This window comes from Lissotriton vulgaris, chromosome 2_1 (assembly GCF_964263255.1).
Source record: "Lissotriton vulgaris chromosome 2_1, aLisVul1.2, whole genome shotgun sequence".
Lineage (NCBI taxonomy): Eukaryota > Metazoa > Chordata > Amphibia > Caudata > Salamandridae > Lissotriton > Lissotriton vulgaris.
Window position 1 is genome coordinate 1,992,806,399 of NC_141687.1, and position 18,417 is coordinate 1,992,824,815.

Consider the following 18,417-nt stretch of genomic DNA (forward strand, 5'->3'; position numbering starts at 1 on the left):
ATGCATCTGTTTTTGGCATAGAGGGCTGCAGAGTGGCACATGCCCTCCCTGCCTCCCCGGGAACCTGTGTCTGTTCCAACACTATCTTATTTAGATACACTTACATGGTCATCTCTTTCTGTATTCTATCATACTACTCCATCTAACCCTACTATGGCAAAACAATCTAAGGATTGAGTTGATGCCCAGGCGCACTGGCACCCAAAGGAGGAGTCATCTGTCTCATGACGACAAAAGACTTCTCCAAGAGAAAAACAAGTGCAATCATCCAAGCCCAACACCAGATGGCGATCTATTCATAAATGTACCACTCTGCAGCCCTCTATGCCAAGAACAGATGCATACTGGTAATTAGCATATTCCTTACTCTTAACAAACCTGTCCGATTCAAATAACAAGCTCTTTGACTTTTTAATATCTGCTGCCCGAAAATCAATTACTACCAGCTGGAAAGATGTTTCACTATTATTAGTGCATGCATCTATTGTACTGCAATTCTCATTGTATAGGTACAATTTTTATTTTTTATTTTGCTGTAATACTGAAAATTTAATGTACTTCAGCAGTGCTATATTTTTGATTGGTCTATTCCCTTATTATAGACTCAATAAAATATTTTGAACACAAAAAAGGTCACGACTAGCTGTGTGAAAGATTCCTAGGTACGGGAATCCTTCCGTCACTATTCCTGCCTCACAGTCCTTTCGGTAATCACAGCGCTGATCCCTGAAGGACAAATACCACATGATTATGTGTCCGGAATAGTTCCCAGAGTTGGCAAAATGTTCAAAATTCTGGGAATAGAGGACTGCAGAGCTGCTACATATAGAAGAATGTCAACTGCATATAGTGATGTTCTGTCTTCCCAATCATCCATCCAGTAGAGGCTTCAAATCATTGGATCACCTCGGATCCAGGCTACCAAAGGGTTCAAGTAGTAGAGCAAATAGGAGTGGTGACAAGGGGCAGCCCTGCCTAATCCCTCGTGGAGGGTGAAGATTGGAGGGGAAGACTCTGGACACTATCCGATTTATCACCACTTGTGGCAGGGGTTCAGAGTAGAGGAGTCCAATTCAGGTCAAGAATCGAGGCCCAAAACCCAGGTGTGTGAGCACAGCAAAGCGATATGGCCACTCAACCTTGTGAAAGGCCATGCATGCGTCAAGGGATAAAACCACTGCTTCCGAGTGGGTTTTATTTGCACGTTCTGAGACGTTGCAAATTAAGAGCAGTATTACGACCTGGCATAAATCCAGACTGGTCAGGGTGCATGGGCTATGAAATGGTCGGGATGAGTAGGAGGGACAACAGTTTGGCAAGGATTGTACCCTCTGCATTCAGCAATGAGATAGGCTGGAAAGAGGTGCATTGATCCGCTGCTCCCCGAAGGAGGTATCTTCTTGGGCAGTGTACTCACTATGGCCTCACAGGCAAAGAAATTGTCAGGAACGTGTTTTAGTCTTCTGACAGCCTTTAGGAAGATTTTTCAAGGAAACTCGAAGAACTGGGATACAAGGGCTTGTTCTGTCACAATGAGATTATTGAAACTCGCTGTATCTCAGCAGCGCTGTGTATGTTATCAGGAGGATGCAGGTTATACAGAATGCTGCAGCCAGAGCCTTGCTGAATTTACCAAAAACCCAATCAGCTTGTCAGCTCTGGTCAGTCTTCACTGGTTACCAGTCCGAAAGAGAATAGAATTTAAAACACTTTGCCTGGTACATGAAATAATAAGTAGAACAAGGGGAGCTTGGCCCTTAGAGGACAAGTGAGAAGGCTGGGCCTAAATATAGTAATCAAACAAGAGTGCCTCTCACTATTCAATCACAGCCATAAATCAAGGCAGGTTGAAGACGCTATTTGTCGTTTTCAACACAGTACTTTTATTTATACCAGTTACTTTTTTAGTTTATAGAATGTTTGTCGTACACAACATGTGATAGCAGAAAAGACCTGTGCAAAACGTCAATTTTAAACAAAGTTAAATTATTCATTGCAACATATTGTCAAAATTAAACGTAGGCCTGAATGTGGTTGACAGATAGAAACATTAAACATATGTGACAAAGTACATAGTGCAACACATTTTTACATCAGTGCAAGGTTTGATTAAAGCAAAAAACTAGCAAAGAAAGGAAAGATTAGAAAAAAGGAGCGCGAAAGCGAATTCGAGACTCTATTTTATCGTCAGCAATGGCTTGAGTTTGAATTGTCCTTTTCTAATTCGCCGACGCGTTTCGAATCCAGAGATTAACTGTCAGGATTCTCATCAGGGCATAGTTAATCTATCTGTGAATTTAAACAAAGGAGGGGGAAAGGTTTCAGTGTCATGATTTGATGTAGAGGCAACACTCCTTATGTTGTGACAATCAGCTGTGACCTACCGCTTTTGGAAGAAGCTGATTTCAGCAAGAGAATGAAAGTGCAGACTTGAAAGTGGGTATGGAGCGCCTACAATTAAAATGGACGGACATTTTAGCACAAATGGGACATTTAAATGCTAATACTTAGAAAACAAATCACCACTAAGCGTACCGTCAATGGTTTCAAAGTCGATCAAAACGGCTGCTTATTGCGGGATGAGGGCTCCGCAGCGTGCTCACAGTCGAAGAGGGGAGAGTGGCGCTGTGTGCAAAAAAGTGAATATGTATCGGTACTTGTAAACTGAAGTCTGGGTCTTTAAACAGTTCTCTTCCGACATGTGGAAATAGTACCTTTTACTTTTATCACTGTGTTGGTCCAAAGGGGATCCTGTTGCCTGAAAGGACGTCTTGGCGAAGCCGACGTGTTAAAGTTTAGTGGACGGGCTCCATCTCCGCTAAGGAAAAACGGAGTTGTTGTTAGTCTACGGCTTGCCTCAGTCCTTAGGAGCGCACTGGGTCGCGATGCTTTGCCGCGGGAGCATTGCTTACCTCGATGTGATTCAGTTGACGGCTCACAGCATTCTGTCTGGTTTCCCAAGATGGATGCTGCTGTGGTTGCTATGGTAATAAGTCATTGAGGTGTTGCTTTGCATTATGGGATTAGTAGTTTGTGCAAATGTCATGTATTAAGTGGGGAAAAGTCCATGTTACATTTAAAACCTACTGAGACGCGACCGAGTCGGTCGTCAGGAAAACAAGACACCATTGAATCAGAGTCTAGCGACTTCAGATAAAGTATTGAGGCCCCTCTGCACACTGTTGAACTTCAATATTAAGTAAGCTTCTGTTTTCAAAAGCATCCTGTCTACATCCACATTGCTTTGTGCCGGGCGTAATGTGTACAACACCGTCCATTTGAGATGATTAGCGTCATGGCTGGCGTTTATGAAGTGCTCCACCATGGGGGCAGTCATGATTTTATTCTTGATCCTGGATCGATGTTGGCAAATACGTGTGTTCACTTGTTGTGTAGTTTTGCCAATATAAATTAGATCGCAGGGGCACTGGACCAGGTAAACGACATTCTTGGTCTTACAATTTGAAAGCTCTGAATGTTTCCATCTGGTAGTACCATGTTGGAACTCGTCACCCTCGATAGTGTTTGGGCATACAACACAGGTGCCGCACTTGTGATGCCCTGTGATTGGTTTAAGGTTCCATTGGCTCAGAAGGTCGCTTTTCTTTTTTAGTAGAGTGACATCCGCCCTCATGATATGTTGGCCTACATTTTGATTCCTCCTGTAGGCAAACAGAGGATTAGATAGTGGGCAATCTAAATTCGCCAATAAGTGCCAATTGCTCAGCACTGTTTTTCTCAATTTGTGGGTGTCTGGTCCAAAGGTGGTGACACAGACCAACCTTTCAAGTGTGGGTTTGGGCCGTACTTGCAGTAGAGTTTCGCGGGGGGTGAAGCGTGCTCTTGTTAGGGAGTGCTTGAGTAATTTTTTAGGGTACCCCCTCTCCTGCATTTCTTGGCAAAACGTCTCAGCATGAGACGTGAAGTCTCTCAGGTTCGAACAGTTCCTCCTAATGCGCAACAGTTGCCCATATGGAAGGTTGGATTTCAAGTTCCTGGGGTGAGCACTCTTATGGTGCAAAATAGTATTTCTATCAGTATCCTTTTTATGGAGAGAGGATTTCAATACTCCATTGATGTTGATGATTTCAACGTCAAGGAAAGTCATCCTTTCGTTGCTTTGTGCCATCGAGAATTTGATGTCAACATGCCGGTTGTTAAGCCAGTCATGGAAAGCTACAAGGTCTGTCTGGCTCCCCTGCCACAGGAGCCAGACGTCATCTATGTAGCGGAGCCATTGTAAGATGTGCTGTTTAAAGGGATTATTGCTGTCAATGAACATCTGTTCGTACTGCGCCATGTACAGCACGGCCATTTCTGGGGCATAAGGGCACCCCATCGCGGTGCCCTTGACCTGCATGAAGAACTCCCCATTAAATGAGAAGTAGTTCTTTTTTAATGCAATCTCGGCCAGTCTTAAAATGAACGCTGTGGGTACTTGGTGGGGCCTCTCTCTCTGGTTCAGATAAATTTCCATCACCTCTAGTGCTTCTTCTTGCGGGATCTGTGTATACAGGGAGGTGACGTCCATTGTGACTAGCAGTTGGGTCTCAGAGTTGAACGCTGTGTCTTCAACCTTGAGGAGAAAGTCAGTCGTGTCTCGTAAATACGATTTGACCGTCTTTAAGAAAGGTTTCAAGAAGAAATCCACGTACTGGGATAAGGGCTCAAGACACGAGTCACACCCGGACACGATTGGGCGTCCTGGGGGATCTTGGAGGCTCTTGTGGATTTTTGGCAGGAGATAAAGCACCAGAGTTCTTGGGTGTTTCCTTAGTAAATAGTCATACTCTTTCTTGCCCAGAAACCCACCGTCTAAGCCATTCTGTAATGTGTCTGCAATTAGTCTTTGAATGTCTTTGATCGGATCTTCTTGGAGGCGTCTGTACCAGGTTGCATTGTTCACCTGTTTGTTGCCTTCTGCTAGATATTTTTCACGGGCCCACACCACCACAGCCCCGCCTTTGTCGGCCTGTTTTATGATGATTGAATTGTCTTCTTTTAAGGTTTTGATTGCTGCGCGCTGTTTATGGCCTATGTTTTGTTGTACAAAATGTCTGCCTTTTTCCATTTTCTCTATCGATGACAGGAGGACTTGTTCAAATGCGAGAACCTCCTTGGGGATATTTTGGTAAGGGACAAATGTGGACTTATTACGTAGTCCAGTGACCTCTGTAGTGGGTGAGGAAGGGTGATTCCAAAAGAAGACCCTGAGACGAATTTTACGACAGAACTCAATGGCTTCCAGCTTGAGTCTTGTGTAATCAGTTTTCCTGCCAGGCACAAATTTGAGGCCCAACGCTAAGACTGAGTGTTCGTCTTGTGTTAACGGTCTGTTGGATAAATTAACCACAGCATTGGAACCCTCTACGACTTGTATGAGCGGTTCCTGGTTCGCATCTCCCACGGTTGTTTGAACCGGGCTTTTGGCTGTTGGCCCCGGTCTAAAAAAGCCACCTGTTTTTTGTTGGGATTTCGATTATCAGGCCCAGATGAATCGGAAGAGGAGGTTTCCGAAAATGTTGTGAATCTATTCCTTGAGCGGCCTTGAAAGGTTGAAAGGGCTCTCCGGGATTCTTGTTGGGTGTAGTAATCCTCCTTTAAAAAGGGGTATACTTGTTCGATTTTAAAGGCTTTCACGTCTCTTTCATATTTAAAAGTTTTGTCATTAATAGTGTTGTCTCTGAAGGTTCTGATGTCTTTCTCAATTTTCTCCAATAGTGTCTTGGCGTCCGTTACAGCCGGACTGGTCTTGATGGTACATGAAATAAAGCACTCTCAGAGACCACATATCTGGAAACAACGTGTTCTGCATAATAAAACACGAGATCTAAGGTCAAACAACCATTTTCAACTGGTCACCGCCAGAGTAAAAAGGGTCAGAAGCGGAGGGCGATCTTTTGCTTATGTGGCATTCAAACTCTCGAACTCTTTCCTGATCAGTCTATGAGCTAATGACAATTTGATTACTTTTAGAGAGCAGCTAAAGACCTACCTGTTTATATAAATAGCATGCTGTCCTCTTTCAGTTCTTGTTAGCACGGAGAAGCCTGTTCCTGCGTAGCAGATTCAGTGTTCTCTCAGGCATCACTATCAACTGGAATAAGTTTGTCACCTTATACCTTGCATTTAATACTTAAAAATGCATACCAAACTTTCCAGACTTTCTGATGGCATGATGTGATGGTGCCACAAAATAATTGGGAATCTGTGGTCAAACTGATCTCTTACAATTTCATGTTGCTAGAAGACAAGATTGTCATGTGGATTAAACTTCCATTATCTGTGGTAGTGTTTCCACAAATGCTCTGTTGCCTTTTTAACATCGTTATCTCACTGACCAAACCATTTTTCCAATCACTACACCTCCCTGATAATTAGAATTGTGTTGACTGGCAAGCACCCACAATTTTATTGGTAAATGCTAAGCAGAGAAAACCGATAACACATAGCTTACCCTCTGCAATCATCTGCCAACACACACTCATTAATCACCTACGCCAGATTGGTATCACAGAAAATGCACTCAGAATGATGGTATCCTTTCTCACGGGACGCACCCAGTGAGCCCCCCTCCCTCCCTTCACATCGTAAGCCAAGCACACCATCTGTGGCTTCCCCAATGCTCATCCCTCAGCCCACCCCCCTTCAAAGTCTGAATTACACCACTTGCAGATATAGTCAGATCGCACAACATCAACATAATCTCCTACGCTGACGACCATTAGCTCCTCCTCTCGCTCTTAGTCGACACCATTTTGACGATGAAAGACTTCCACAACAGTATGTGGAATGTCTCAACCTGGATGAAGAACTGCTGCCTGAAGCTCAAAATTGACAAAGTTGAAGTTCTGATCTTTGGCAAACACAGCACCCTCTGGAACGACTCCTGGTGGCCGACGGAACTCAGACCCACCACCCAGGCCAATAAACCATGCAAACTTGTCTACAGTAATGCACTCTATGCAGGCACCACCACCAAACTCATGCAAAGACGCCAGACAATCCAGAACGTAGCTGCCTAGCTGATCCTCAACCTGCCCAAGAAAACCGATCACCCAGCTCCTGAAAGACATGCACTGGCTCCTGGTCCACACAAGATGCCATGTTAAGCTCCTGACCCATGCCTACAAAGCACTCCACGACTAAGGAGCCACCTATATGGACCACAGCCTCCGCTTCGACCGACCTCCTAGAAACCTCCACTCCACACAACTCACCCTTGCACAGATCCCTCTCATGCTGCTGCGCCGGAGGACACTCCATCTCCCATTTCACCAGCAACACCTGTAACACCCTCCCCTCCACCTCCGCACCTGTGCTGACCTACTCAAGGAAGTAGCTCAAGACCTGGCTCTTCAACGGAGACTTGCAGCAAGCGCTGGATACCCTCTCTGGTGACAAGCCGCGTTCTACAAGTCCAAATTTATTGATTCATTCGTTCATGCTTGACCAAATCAATTTGTCTGTTAAGGTATAAGGGGAACATTGATCTGCCCACATGGGTACATCCACCCCATTCACTTCAGTTACCCATTTAGGAGGATGATAGATCTCTCCCACTATGCGTTCATGCTCCTCAACACTGCACACTACTAGTACCTCCACCTCGTCACTACCATTCTCCCTCACCCTGATGTAGCTAATTAAATGTACATTATTTTTACTCATCTCCATTCCGTTTAATCTACATACTCTAGCGAAATATTCTTGCATCTAGAACATTGGGCATTGATAGCAGGGCATGCATTGGATTCCGCATAGAGACGTGCTTCCACACCTGTAGCACTGTTTTCTTCTTAACACTCTTTGTGGTTCCTTTTTATATTTTACCCCCACAGACTTGACTCTCCTGGAATAACCTTTTTCAAGATTGTTCACAATATTCACATCCACCTTAACTTGATCATGACCTTCACAAAGTTCTTTATTGTAACAGGAGGTATTCTCACTGCGACACGCTTGGCTTATGTTTTGTTTTTAATGAAGGAACTTCAGTTGTAATAACTTTTCTTAAATTTTAACATTGCTAGTTCTATTGATCATCTGGTCTCTACTGATCTCCTCTCGCGATTTCTTAAACTTACAAGAAGCAGATAATATTCTTATTAATGACACATATTGCAACAATAGTCTCACCCGTTAGCTGATCACGAGAAAATAATTTGTGCCATTCCCCCGCTATGCTCAGTCTTGTAGTGCAATTCTCCTCTAATGCTTTTGTAGCCTTGACATGTTCATCATCAGACCTTTCCTCTGCACAACCATTCTCCCTTCCACACCTAAACTGTGTTTTAACATGGCTAATTTCCTTTTCACCACAAATACATCTCCCTCTTTTGCTTCTAAATATTTCTCGAAGTACTCTTTCCAATCCTACCATGCCACCACAGGTGAGTGACCCCGGTTCCTTCAAAAATATGGAAAATGCATTTATTGTTTGCATAGCCATACTGACCAATTAATTCAGTCACCCACATTGTAACTAAACCAACACTCACTCAAAAACAAAAAGAAGTGTTTCCTTGCAACAAATAAAAAGTAGTCGCAGTCGACTATCTCTGCCTAGTGCCCAGATCCCTCTTTCACTGGCAGCTTCCTTATTCCTTCCTCTTTTCTATAAAGATAATATAGATCTGCACAATGTGAAATTCCCCATCATTTGCTTTTTTGGATGACACAATGTTTTGATGACTAGATGGTCTGTTAATTTCTGTAATTTTTCCTCCATGTGTGTTTTTTCCTGAGTGGTGGTGCTGGGGCTTAATTTATGTATCAAAAAAGCCACTTCCTCTTTAAGCCTTAATCTTTGTTGGAAATTGTTCAAATAACCCAGATTGAAAAAAATCCTGAGGAAATGCAACATAAATGTCCATATTATAAAGAGAATCCAACACTTTGAACTCCTCCACCAATTTTTTTCACAAATTCTTCCCTTGAACCTCACTTGCCTATAGGAGAGAACTAGAATGCTGAAGTCAGAGAGCAATCTCCATGTCCCATTTTCCTCCCCTTCTCCATGATTCTGCCCCTTCTATTTAGTACTTTCTTCAATGCCTACACTTCCGTTACTAATCTGGATTTCCCCTGATTGATTCACATTGATCTAACCCCTCCTCTAAAAACAAAAAGTGACTTTCTATTGGTTCTTTGTCCAGAGGGGTCTCTTGTTGTCCCCCATTCAAAAACAGGCTCCTACCTTCTCTTTCCTCTGGTTATTTGGTAATCGGACAACCACATTGCCCCTCCGTTCCTAACTGATATTTTAATGGAAATGCAGATTGTACTTTCTGATACCTCATCTCCTGGTTCTTTTTAGATTTTAAAAAGCTGTGGAGAACAGCTAACCCCTGGTGCAGTCCTCGCTTCATTAAGCTGTGATACAATTGTTCCTAACTGATCTTATTGGGATTGTTGCAACAGAATAAATCAAACCACCTCTGTGCCAAACCGCTCACTCTGACCCCAGAGTGCACCCTATCATTGAAGGGTCCATTAGCAACCATAGCAAATGTTGCCAAAACTTGAAATAAAAAAGGACTACTTTATGCCAATCCCATTGGGCCCTTACGTGTTTCCCTAATAACCAAGCAGAGCAAACTCCGTCCTACTTAATTACTTGCCATTCAAAAGCGTATCCATTCTTGGTAATACTGTAGTCAGTATTATGTCCTTTTGACATTTAAATTATCATATTTTGTAAAACAGTTAAAAAAAGCTAAATTGCATTTGTACAAAATGGAAATACTTTAATTAGTGTTTGTTTTCTCTGCAGCAGGTTTCCACGATGGTGAAGGTGACAATTATGGAGAAGGTATGTAGCGGTTTCTCAATATTACAGAATGAAAATGTGTCAACGCTTTGATTAATTAGGAGGGTCAATATGCAAGATAAGGACTGACTGAGTCTTTCTAAGGCCCCTGGTGAGTCTTTGTAAGACTAGTCCAATGCTAATAAACATGTGTGAGGCGAGAATTCCAGGTTAAAACCTTATGAGTTTACTAAAAAAAATATCTTTACAGAAAGCAACAAGCATTGGCAAAGTCAATAGGTTTCTCCTTTGCAAGAGCTATTGGCTTTGCCAATATGTTTTAGCAATGTTGTACACCAGAGTGGCTGCTGTTCAGCATGGCTAAAGGTTAGTGGGGTAAAGGAGCGTGAAGAGTCGTAGAGTGGCGTACAATAGTGTGGAGTGGAGAGCAGTGTCATAGAGTAGCGTCGTGTTGTGGAGTGTCATGAAGGGAGTAGACTATTGTAGAGTGGAAGGGCATAGAGTTGAGTGACATAGAGGGGGAGTACAGTGTCAGAGTTTCACAATTTCTGAAGCACACACCAATTATTAAATAAATGATAATACAATAATATAAGAAGAAAGATGAATTCCAGAGTTCCTGGGCTTGTCCAGTCTTTTTATTAGTTTACTTTTTCAAAGTCTTCCACTCCCTTACGCCAACGCGTTTTGTCGTATATGGGTGTGACCCCACGACTTCCTCAGGGTTGGAAGTAACATACACGATCACATTGTAGTAATACTGATTCAAATCCATCAATTATTAATATTTGCCCAAAAACCACCTTGGTGCACAAGGGGACTAGTCAAAATATAAAACATTGTGACGTTAGAATCATGCCGACAGTAAATAATCTCAATGAAGCAATACATTCACTGCATATGCTGATACATTATTCAAATAGTGTCCTAAAATTCAACATATTGCATCATATCCAAAAAGAACTCAGCCATGTACCTTAATAGCCCTATAGTGGAAGTGAATCTAACTATAGAAGAATCATTGTGTAGTTGTATTGTATTGTATTGTAAGGGGTGCTTGTAGAGCGCACTGACACCATGGGTTTCCTGGCGCTGGTTGGAAGTAGAGGGGACAGAGGGACTAACCAGATTGGGGGAAAAGCCAGGTTTTTAAGGACTTACGAAAGAGGGTCAAAGAGTTAGAGGTTTTAAGAGAAAGGGGAAAAGAGTTCCAGAGCTTGGGGGCCAGGTATGCAAATCTCCGGCCTCCAGATCTGCAGAGCTTATAAGAGGGGACAGTCAAGAAGTGGAGATGAGAGGATCTCAGGTTCCGGGATGGGCAGTAGGGTCTGATGAGAGATTTCACGAAGGCGGGACAGGGCCCAGCTAATGACTTGAAGATGAGGCAGCCGGTCATGAAGGCTGCTCTTGAGATGACAGGGAGCCAGTGGAGTTTGGCAAGGAGGGGCCTGGCGGATTGCCACTTCGGGATCCCTAGGGCCAGTCTCGCCGCCTGATTTTGAACCGCTTGCAGTCTGGCCACCGATGTTTTAGGCAGACCATGATAGATCGCGTTAGAGAAGTCTAAGCGGGAGAGGACGAGGGCCATGATGACCTGCAGGAGGGCATCAGGTGTAAGGAGGTATGCCACTTTCCTGATCCTGCGCAGTTGGTAGATACAGGACGAGACCACCGTCCCCACCTGTGGCCCAAGGGATAGAGCAGAGTCAATTGTGACCCCCAGGCTCTTCACCGAGGCCACGGGAGTGGGAGAGGGGCCAAGTTCCGCCGGCCAGAATTGTGGCCCCCACAAGGTGGCGCTCCTACCGGGAAGGAGGAGCTCCGTCTTACCGGGGTTCAATTTTAGCTGGTTGTGGCCCATCCACTGGAGAATGTGGGACATGACTGCCTGAAAGTTGGGAATAGCAGAGGGGGAATTGAGAGAAAAGATGAGTTGCAGGTCGTCCGCGTAGTTAAACACGGTGACGTCCCACTGCCTCAAAGAAAAAAGAAGGGGGCGAAGATAAAGATTGAAAAGAAGAGGGGATAAAGAAGAACCCTGGGGGACCCCGCAAAACGAGTGCTCCCTAGGAGCCCTGAAGGTGCCCAGGCTAAGGGTCTGAGACCTGCCGGTCAGGAAGGATTTGACCCAGGCCAACGCCAGGCCTTGGATGCCAGCCTGCTCGACACGGTGGAGAAGGATGTTATGACCCACCGTGTCGAAAGCGGCTGACAGATCTAATAATACCAAGGCCTGGGGGGCACCCTTGTCGACACCGTCTCTCAGGGCGTCCAGCACGGCCAAGATCACTGTCTCCGTAGAGTGGCCGGGTCTGAAGCCTGCCTGGTTAGCCTCGAGAAAGTTGGAGCTCTCGATAAACTGTGAGAGACAAGTGGTGACATGGGCTTCCAGGATTTTAGAAAAGAAAGGTAGAAGAGAGATAGGACAGTAGTTCGCCGGGAGGGCGGGGTCAGCCCCCGGCTTCTTCAAAAGGGGCACCAACACGGCCTCCTTGAAGGAGCCAGGCACCGTACCGGAAGAAAGAGAAGAGTTTAGCAGGGGGAGAATGCAGTCGGGTAGAGAGTGGCAGATGTCCCGGAGTATAGAGGGGGGGCAGCAGTCATATGGGGATCCCGACTTAATGCGGGTAGCGAGAGTGGCCAGAGAGGTAGAGTCTAGAAGAGGGAGTTGTGTGAGTGAAGAGGTGTTGTAGGGGGGGGGGGAACAGATCCAGCGCCAGGAGACGTGACAGGAATGGTGTCCTTAATCAATACAATATTTTCGATAAAAAAAGTGCTGAGAGTATTGCATGCTTCCTGTGTGGGGGCCTGAGTTGGGAGCGTCCTAGGGTCGGAGGTAAATTCATTGAGGACTTTAAAAATTTCTTTGGACTGGCAGGGGGCAGATAAGATTTTTCCTGAAGCGTAAGTTTTTTTTGCTGCGAGGATGGCAAGTTTGTACCTATTGCGGGCGGCCACATAGGCATCTCTACTTAGAGGGCAGTAGTCTCTCCTCCACTTACGCTCAAGTTGACGAAGTTAGAAGTGGAGGGTTTTAAGATGGGGAGTAAACCATTTATGGGAATTGCTGTGCCGAGATTGGGGGAACTTAGTTGGGGGAGCAAAAATGTCACTGGCTGTTGTGAGCCAGTCTGCCACGAGCCCATAAAGCTCATCGGTACCAATGTCATTGGGTAGCAGGGGACAGGTATGGGACAGATGAGCCAACAGTTGGGGGAATCGACAGCCTTCCACTTGCGGGCAGTGCCACCCTCCCGTGGGGGGACCCTGATCTGGCCAACCACCGAGAATGTGGTGTCGATCAAAGAGTGATCCGACCACACACAAGGTGTTATTAGTGGGCGAAAGGACTTGACCCCATGGGTCCAAATATGATCGAGGATGTGGCCACCCTTAGGGGTGGCAGACCTGACTAGTTGGATAAAATTCAGGCTTGAGAGACCCTCGAACAGTTCGGAAGCATGCGGGCCAGCGTCCTCGTGCTGGAACCAGTAATTAAAGTCGCCAATGATGACGATACGGGGGGAGGAGGTAGCGATGTTGGTCAGCTGATCGATAAAGGATGAGGGGAAGGACGGCATGGAGTGGGGGGGACGATAAAGTACCACAAGAGTGACTGCGCCTACTTCGGTCCCGAGGCTGAGGACCAGGGTGTCCACTTCCGGTAGGGACATGGCCGCGGAGGCAATAATCTTAAGATCCTTGCGTATTACCGCCGCCACCCCTCCCCCGGTGCTACCCCCTGATCGGTTGGTATTCAGCAGAAAGTAGTCTGGGGGTAACGCAGCCAAGATGTCGGGGAGTGAATCGTCAGTGAGCCAAGTCTCTGATAACAATAGGACATCAGGACTTTCAGACATAAGTAAGTGCAGGATGTCAGCTTGGTGCTTGACCATGGAGCGGGTATTTAGATATAAAACCCGAATCTGCGACTCGGTAGGAGCCGGAGCAATAAGTGGTGGCGTCAACGCAAGATGAGGGAGAGGAGTGCCTGCAATGCCGAGTGATGTAATACGAGTCCAGGTGTCGGGGGAGAGAGGGCTGGCAAAGGCATGTAGGCACTTAAGAGCGGAGGGAGAATAAAATATAGGAGTGGCAGCATCCCTGGGCCCGTCCGGCCGCGGACGGGCGCAGACGGGCTGGACTTAGGCGCGACTTCGGCGTGCTGACGGCGTGCCCGCTGCGCCCGTCCGCTGCGCTCCCTGTAAAGGGGCGCCATTTTATGGGCTGAGGTCGTGAGTGGCCGAGCGCTGCACCGCTCGCCTGCTCAGTGTCCTCACCCAATATGGCGGCCAAACAGCGCGACCCGGCGGGAATTAATCTCCTGCGAGGGCGGCTGTCCAGGATGAAAGGTAGTGGCAACCTGCACAACAAAATAAGGTTAGTCGTATGCCAGAAGCGATTAAAATTAGGTTTTTAAAAAGAATTACATGTGCGCGATTAAGCAACCACCTGTGATATGCCCAAAGCATATTTATTCAGAAAGTAGAAATGAGTAAAGGCTGGTACCTTGCTTATATCTTTCCCACATCTTATTCTGTGAAATTCAAATTAAGTAAAAGACTCTATTAAAACTTAAAACCACGGAGGCATGAGACCACAACTTCTCATAACATCTCAGTTATAACAACCCCCAAAATCGTTCATCTATGTCTTACCTCTCACTTGTAACTAAGCTTCCTATATCGGCTCCATCCAAATGTATATTCCCAGTCAAAATTGTTCGTAAAGTCGAGACGCGGTCCTACAAAGTAACTTAGTGTCATTTCTCACTGTTTATTCCAATTATTAATTGAAATGACTACAGCCCTGCTAATACTTTCACAATGTACCGCGGGCTATTGCACCAATAATGTTCGTTAACAACTCCTTCAAACCGGAACCAATCTTTCCGCATTTGTCAAAAGGTCCCTGTTGTACGTGGAAACCTGTAAAAGTATACAAACAATACCCTCAATACTGTTCCTACTATTCCTCAAGTAATGCGATAGACGTAGATTTTCTCTGCTATCGACAACGTACCTGTGTCAGCTACTCTCTTTGGCGTACCACCGATTGCACCAATTATATTCATTAACAAATCCTTCAAACCGGAACCAATCCTTCCGCGTTTTTCAACAGGTCCCTGTTATGTTATGTTATGTTATGTTATGTTATGTTATGTTAAAAGCATTTTTACCGCGCACGTTCACCAAGCGGTTTCATGGCGCTCCTGACAAATGCGGAAACTTGGGCGGAGGTTTTACTCAAATGCTGAATGAAACAGGAGGGTTTTTAATAGTCTGCGAAAACAATCATAGCTGAGACAGTGACGAAGTGCCGTTGGGAGGGAGTTCCAAGTGGTGGGGGCCATGACAGAGAAACTCAGACCTCCATGCTTTTTCCGTCTGGTTTTGGGGACGACAAGTAAATTAAGAGATGCTGAGCGGAGATCTCTGTGGGGAACATAACGTGTCAGGCAAGAGGAGATAAAGGCAGGGGCTAGATCTGATAAGGCTTTGAAGATAGTACATCCAAGCTTGAAAGTGCAGCGTTTGGTAACAGGGAGCCAATGGAGGCTACGCAGAAGGGGAGTGACGTGCTGATGTTTTGGCTGGTGGAAGATCAGGCGGGCTGCCCGATTCTGCACCAGTTGTAGCCTGTGAAGATGGAATGCTGGAATCCCGACATACAGAGTGTTAGCATAGTCGAGTCTGGAGGTAATAAGAGCTAAGATGACAAGGATCAGGGCATCTCTGGTGAGGAACCTGCTGATTTTACGGATCCTCCTTAGATGGAAAAAACAGGATGCGGTGACTGCGTTGATTTGTGGCCTCATGGAGAGGTCGCCAGAGATGACCACCCCCAGACTCTTCACAGAGCTAACAGGACTAGGTGGCGCCCCCAGTGATGAAGGCCAGAAAGTGGAATTCCACGGGTTAGTAGGACCCCCCACTAGTACAAGCTCTGTTTTTGTGGGGTTCAATTTCAATTGGCTATGAAACATCCACTGCGATGCCAAGCATGGTAGACTGAAAGTTGGAACGGGAGGAGGGAAGAGGATCAATGGGAAAAATTAACTGAAGATCGTCCGCATAGTTGAAAATAGTGACCGGGTGTTACGGAGAGAGGCTAAAAGGGGCTGTAGATACAAATTAAACAATAAGGGTGATAGCGCGGAGCCCTGAGGGACCCCGCAGGATAAAGACGAGTAGGGTGCAGAGAAAGTAGACAGGTGCACCGCCTGAGTCCGGTGGTCCAGGAAGGATCTGAGCCAATCGAGGGCCACCCCCTGGATGCCGGCATTGTTGACACGGTCGATCAAAATTGTATGATCGACCGTGTCAAAGGCCGCCGACAGGTCCAGAAGGACAAGGGCCTGTGAGATGTTATTATCGGCACCTTTCCTAAGGGCATCCATGACGGCCACAATGACCGCCTCGGTGGAGTGGAGGGGTCTGAAGCCCGCTTGATGGGCATCCAGGAAGGAGAAATCCTCAATAAAGGTGCTCAGACAGTGGGTGATATGTGTCTCCAAGATTTTTCCCAGATAGGGAAGAAGGGAGATAGGTCGGTAATTGCTTAAGGTAGTGGGATCAGCATTAGTTTTTTTTAGGATAGGTATTACAGCTGCCTGTTTGAAGGAGCACGGGACCTCCCCAGTGTCTAGAGAGTTATTGAGCAGAGCTAAAGGGGGGCCAGGGCATGCCAGAAAGGCCTCCCTCAGAATCTGAGGGGGGCAGCAATCATTAGGGGAACCTGATCGAACTTTGTAGAGTAGCGAAGAAAATTCTTCTGGCGAGATTGGAGGGAACTCTACAAATCGGCTAGGGTTCATAGAGGGAAGAGGGGGAAGAAAAGGGGACGAAGGGGAAGGGATGTTATTTTTGATGGTAGTGATTTTGTCCACAAAGTAAGAGTTAAGAGAATCGCACAAGATTTGGGTCGGTTGTGGTTGTACGGGGAAACCTGTAAAAGTATAAATATGATACCCTCAATACTGTTCCTACTATTCATCAAATAATTCGATAAACGTATATTTCTTCTGCTATCGAGAGCATACCTGTATCAGACACTTTAACAGGTTTCCCAGTACAACAAGGACCTGTTGCCAAATATGCTTTTGGCATATCACAGGTGGTTGCTTAATCGTAACTGCACAATGATTCTTCTATAGTTAGTCACTTCCACTATAGGGCTATTAGGGTACATGGCTGAGTTCTTTTTTGATATGATTCAATATGTTGCATTTTAGGACAATATTTACCTGGATGTTTTAAATATATGTCATAATGAATAATGTATCAGCATATGCAGTGAATGTATTGCTTCATTGAGATTATTTACTGTCGGCATGATTCTAATGTCACAATGTTTTATATTTTGACCAGAGTAGAGTGATGTAGAGTATAGTGGCTTAAAGTGCAGTGGTGCAAAGTAGCTGGTGTAGGGTGCATTGGTTTTTAGTAAAGTGACGTATTGTGTTGTAGCATAGAGTGCAGTAGCGTAGGGTGGAGTGCTACAAAGTGGAGTAGAGTGGCATAGAGTGCAGTGGTGTAGAGTAGATTGTTTCAAAGAGAGAAGTGGCATAGTGGTGTAGTGCAGGGTAGAAAGGAGTGGTATAGAGTAGTGGAGTAGAGTGCATTGAAGTATAGTGAAGTGCTGCAGAGTGGAGTGGTGTAAAGTGAAGTGGCCCAAAGTGGAGTGGCTTAGACTAGAGTAGTATAGAGGGCAGTGGTGCATAGTAGAGTGGGGTAAAGTGCACTGACAGAGTACAGTAAAGAGGAGTGGAGTGCATTGGTGTAGAGTGCAGTAGAGTGGTGTAGTGGTGCAAAGTAGAGTGCAGTGGCATCGAGTTCAGTGGCTTCAGTGGCAGAAAGTGCAGTGCTGCAGAGCAGTATGTCGTAGAATGCAGGGGTGTAGGGTAAAGTGGCGTGGAGTGCAATTTTGTAGGGTAGAGCAGCGTAAAGAACAGTGGCACAGAGTATATTGGCGTACAGTGCAGTGGTGCAGAGTAGATTGGCATGTAGTGCAGTGGTGCAGAGTAGATTGGCATGTAGTGCAGTGATGTAGAGTGTATTGGGTGTAAGTAAAGTGGTGTAGTGCACATTGGTATAGAGTGATGCAGTGTAGACTAGAGTTGTGCAGAGTGAAGCGACGCAGAGTGGAATACAGTGGTGGAGACCGTAGCGCCATAGAGTAGAGTGTTTAAGAGTAGAGTCAAGTGCCATAGTGTGCAGTGGTGTACAGTGTCGTAGAATGCAGTGGTGTAGATTATCTTAGAGTACAGTGGTGCAGAGTAGGTTATGGTAGTGTGGAGTGGATTGGTGTAGAGTTCAGTGCCGTAGAGTTCAGTGGTATGGAGTAGAGTGGGTCTGGTGGCTTAGTGGTCTAATGTGTCCACTGTATGGACCTGTGTTTGACTTCATGGTCACAGGTTCAAATCCCAGCTGGTCCACTCCACCCATTCAGCGGCAAGACACCCTAGGGTGAATGTGCACTTGAAAAATATACATGTTATATTATAAAGTAGAGTGAAATTTATTTTTTATACAAGTTTTAAGTCCTCATTAGTTCAGCAAAGAGACAGAAAAGAGCTCAATTTGTAGAGATACTGGTTTCTCAATTCGGAATGGAGAAGGAACAGGACCCAAGGAGATCTCTGA

The 18,417-nt window shown here is 45.6% G+C and overlaps 1 protein-coding gene across 6 annotated transcripts in view; it reads left to right on the forward strand.

The window, feature by feature from the left end:
• The window catches only part of CRTC3 (CREB regulated transcription coactivator 3), a 1,134,508-nt gene that overhangs the window by 758,692 nt on the left and 357,399 nt on the right, over positions 1 to 18,417 (forward strand). For 3 of the 6 annotated variants that reach the window (XM_086958213.1, XM_086958215.1, XM_086958217.1), the window contains one exon: positions 9,779 to 9,814. In XM_086958213.1, coding sequence (XP_086814339.1) covers positions 9,779 to 9,814 — 36 coding nt within the window. Of the gene's footprint in view, positions 1 to 9,775; positions 9,815 to 18,417 lie in introns of all 6 variants that reach the window. The other 3 variants (XM_086958212.1, XM_086958214.1, XM_086958216.1) reach the window with 1 other exon arrangement.